The 3212-nt window shown below is 61.1% G+C and overlaps 1 protein-coding gene across 1 annotated transcript; it reads left to right on the top strand.

Moving 5' to 3' along the window:
- Positions 1-755: 755 nt before the first annotated feature.
- Positions 756-2055, top strand: LOC131400594 (rhox homeobox family member 1-like). Its single transcript, XM_058535305.1, has 2 exons — positions 756-1115; positions 1754-2055. The coding sequence occupies exons 1-2, from the start codon at positions 799-801 to the stop codon at positions 1842-1844; spliced, it is 408 nt and encodes a 135-aa protein (XP_058391288.1). The 5' UTR covers positions 756-798; the 3' UTR covers positions 1845-2055.
- Positions 2056-3212: the final 1157 nt, after the last annotated feature.

Genomic DNA, 3212 nt, shown 5'->3' on the forward strand with positions numbered 1-3212 from the left:
GCGGGCCTCGAGGGCCAGGCGGAGAGACGTTCTCCCGACACTGCCCCAAGGGCTCCCGGGGTTCGTGTGAGGTCTCGTTGCCCCGCCCCTACCCGCGCCCCAAATCCGCGGGCACCATCCAGCAAAGCCCCTTCCTCAGGCCAGTCCCCCGGCCCCGACGGACGCGGGAGGCGTCAGCTAAGCCGCAAGTTGGAGCTCCCCTGCCCCACACTTGCACGCCCCCTCCCAGCACCCTGCCGGCCAGCGCTCCACCCACTTGCGGGCCCCGCCCCGGCCGCCCGCGCGCCCCAGCAGGTCCCACCCACCGCACGCACGGCGCGACTGCACGTGAGGAGAAGAGCAGTCGTCTAAGCCGGAGCCTGGAGACCTGGCCGCTGGAGCCGATGCGCTATAAAGCGAAGCCGGCGCCAGCAAGAGGACCCCGCCCAGGGATGGCCGCGGCTCGCCGCGCAGAGTCTGCGGGGGCGCCCCGCTGCGTCCGCGGCATGGAGCCTGCGCCCGGGGGCAGCCGCCGGGGAGTCGTGGAGCTCCGGGAAGAACTGCAAGGTGAGTGCCTGGACCGGGACAGGTGCTTTGGGCAACTCCAGGAAACGTCCTTTCCCTGGGAGAGGCGGGAGCACGGGACGCCGCTGCTGCGCCGCCGCCTTCGCTGCTCTCAGCTCGCGGGCCTGCGCCTCCCTCTGCCCCCCGCCCGCCCCCCGCCCCCCGCCCCCGGCCCCCGGCCCCCGCCGCCCGCGCTCCCACGCCCGGATGTGTCTCTTTTCCTCTCCGGAGACGAAGCCCTCCGCGATCTCAGGGATGGGAACAGGAGGAGACATCGTCGAGGAGGATCGAAGGTCCGAAGCTGAGCAGGGAGCAGCGGACGAAGGAGAACAAGGCCAGGTTGGCGCAGGAGCTCGGGGCCCCGTGGACCCGGAGAAGGAGGAAGGCGGCGGCGGCTGGGAGCCCCCGCAGCAGGAGCAGCAGCTTCAGGAGCCCTCCCACGTGGCCCCCGAGGGTCTGCAGCCCCGCGACAGGCAGCCGGGCCTCCCCCGCCACACGTTCACCGGGTTGCGCCTGAAGGGGCTGGAGAGCGTTTTCCAGCGCACTCAATACCCCGACGTGTTCAGCGCGCGGTAAGCCGCTTGCTCTGGAGGCGCCCGGTGCTCTAGGGCGCTCGGGCTCCTCCGTCCAGTCCCGGGGCGCCTGCGGGGCTTTCCCGGGTCTCTTTCCCTCCACTCCAGAGCCAGAGCTCCCCAGCGGGCTCCAGGCCACTGGAGTCTGCCCGCCCTTGAGCCCGCGGTGGGGGCGATGCCCACCGCGCATCAAGGGAAATGTCTGCAGGCAGTACAGCAGTGGCTCAAGCCAGGGAACTTTGGCCGCGCTCCTGTTTGGGGAAAGCGGGTTCTGTTGGATCAGGACGGATCAGGGGGAGGAGAGTGAGGCACCGTCGTGCAAGTGCACGGCTGGATCTTGCCTTAACTTACAAGGGTGATCCTTTGGTCCTCGTGGAATTCTCGTGCATTAGTCTTGAGTTTGAAACCCTACCTTAAGAATCGTGAATCCTGAGTCCTGAGTTTCTCAGCGCTCCCTTAAGCTTTGCACACAAAGGAAAATCGCCCCTGAAGCCAGGCTGGAGCTGGCTGTGACCCAAGCGCACAATGCTGGGGCATTTGGGAGGAGAGACGCTGGGAAGCCAGCATGAAATGCGCATTGTCTATCTCGCGACCCCCACGACTCCCGATAGTGACTGTTTGCCATTTTCTCCCCTCAGAAAGGAGCTCGCCTTCCTCCTGGATGTGGCTGAACCCAGAGCGCAGGTCAGTGAACCTGAACACGGCGATTCTGCAGGGCCGCCGGTCTAGAACCTGCTTCAGGACTTGGACACTTTGGTTCTAGTCGTTCTCACCTTGTTGTTTTTTGTTGCCCTTTCCATGTCTGGGGAGCGAGTTTTGAAATGTGGGGGCTTTGGCAAGTGGAACCTGGGATATGTCGGGCCCCGCCTATGGAAATTGCCCATTCTCAGAGGGAGCGTGAGTTCCTAAAGGGAAAACAATAAAATCCAAGAGAACCCAACCGCTTCTCCTCTTCTCTGTACAAAATGAAAGATGAGTAAAGGTCAGTCCTTCTCACAGTGCTGGTATCTTTTCGGCAGCACTTCTGCGTGGAGTCATGTCGGGGCTCAGTGTCCTTTGGGAAGGATGCACCTTCATGCACCGAGGGCCTAGGTGAGGAGAGGGGTCAGCTGTTTTCACTGACGTCAAATGTTGAACACCGGGCCCGAGCTCTTAGCTACATGAGTGAATTTAGGAATATTCAGGCCCTGGGGTCAGGGAGTAACCCACACCCAGAGATCACACTACACGAGTCACGCCTGTGTGTTTCCTGATGCCGGGAGCCTGGCGGGCGGGGAGACAGCGGGAAAGTCCAAGGGCCTGGTCCTCCTGCTCTTGCTGTCAGCCTGTAGGAAAGCAGGGCAGGAAGGGGCAGCCCGACAGTTTCCCTTTCCGCAGTGCTTCCGTGTGTCAGACTGGAAAGGTTGCTGAGAGGGTGACATCGTGGCGGAGGCTGGGAGGCAGGTTTGCCAGCTGGAACTCTGTCTCAGCATCGCAACAGACAGAAACGATGTTGAATCAGGTTCCACTGACCTAAGAAGGGTGAAAAGGTTAGAGAAGAGTTCCTTACAGTCCCACTTCTACCTACAGATGTGGCACAGGTTCCACTTTAGGACTGAGTATTCTCCTGAGGAATTTCTCACATCTAATGATAGACATATATATGTACATGTCTGGCGTGTGCGTGAGGAAGATTGGCCATGAGCTAACATCCGTTGCCAATCTTAGTCTTTTTGCTGAGGAAGATTGGCCCTGAGCTAACATCCGTGCCCATCTTCCTCCAATTTTTATATGATGCTCCGCCGTCAGGAGACCGACACGTCTTCATCCCGTTACCAGGCGTGGCATGAAGAGCAGGGAGTGGGTGCCGTTCACCAGCTAGACCCGCATCCGAGAGCCAGGAAAACCAGCAAAGACTATTGAAGGTGGGAGGAGAGAGACAAAGCAAGAAGGCTAGTCCAAACTTGGCACAGAGTAGACGCTCACCGAGCCAAAACAGAACCCAGGTTCCGATGCAGATGCGTTCCTGACATCTCCTTCCACAGCCCCCATCCCAAGGTCAAGCAAGAGGAGCTGCCTTTCCTCTTTTGCTCTCCTGCCTACCCTCCTTTGATCTCA

Source organism: Diceros bicornis, chromosome X (assembly GCF_020826845.1).
Source record: "Diceros bicornis minor isolate mBicDic1 chromosome X, mDicBic1.mat.cur, whole genome shotgun sequence".
NCBI lineage: Eukaryota > Metazoa > Chordata > Mammalia > Perissodactyla > Rhinocerotidae > Diceros > Diceros bicornis.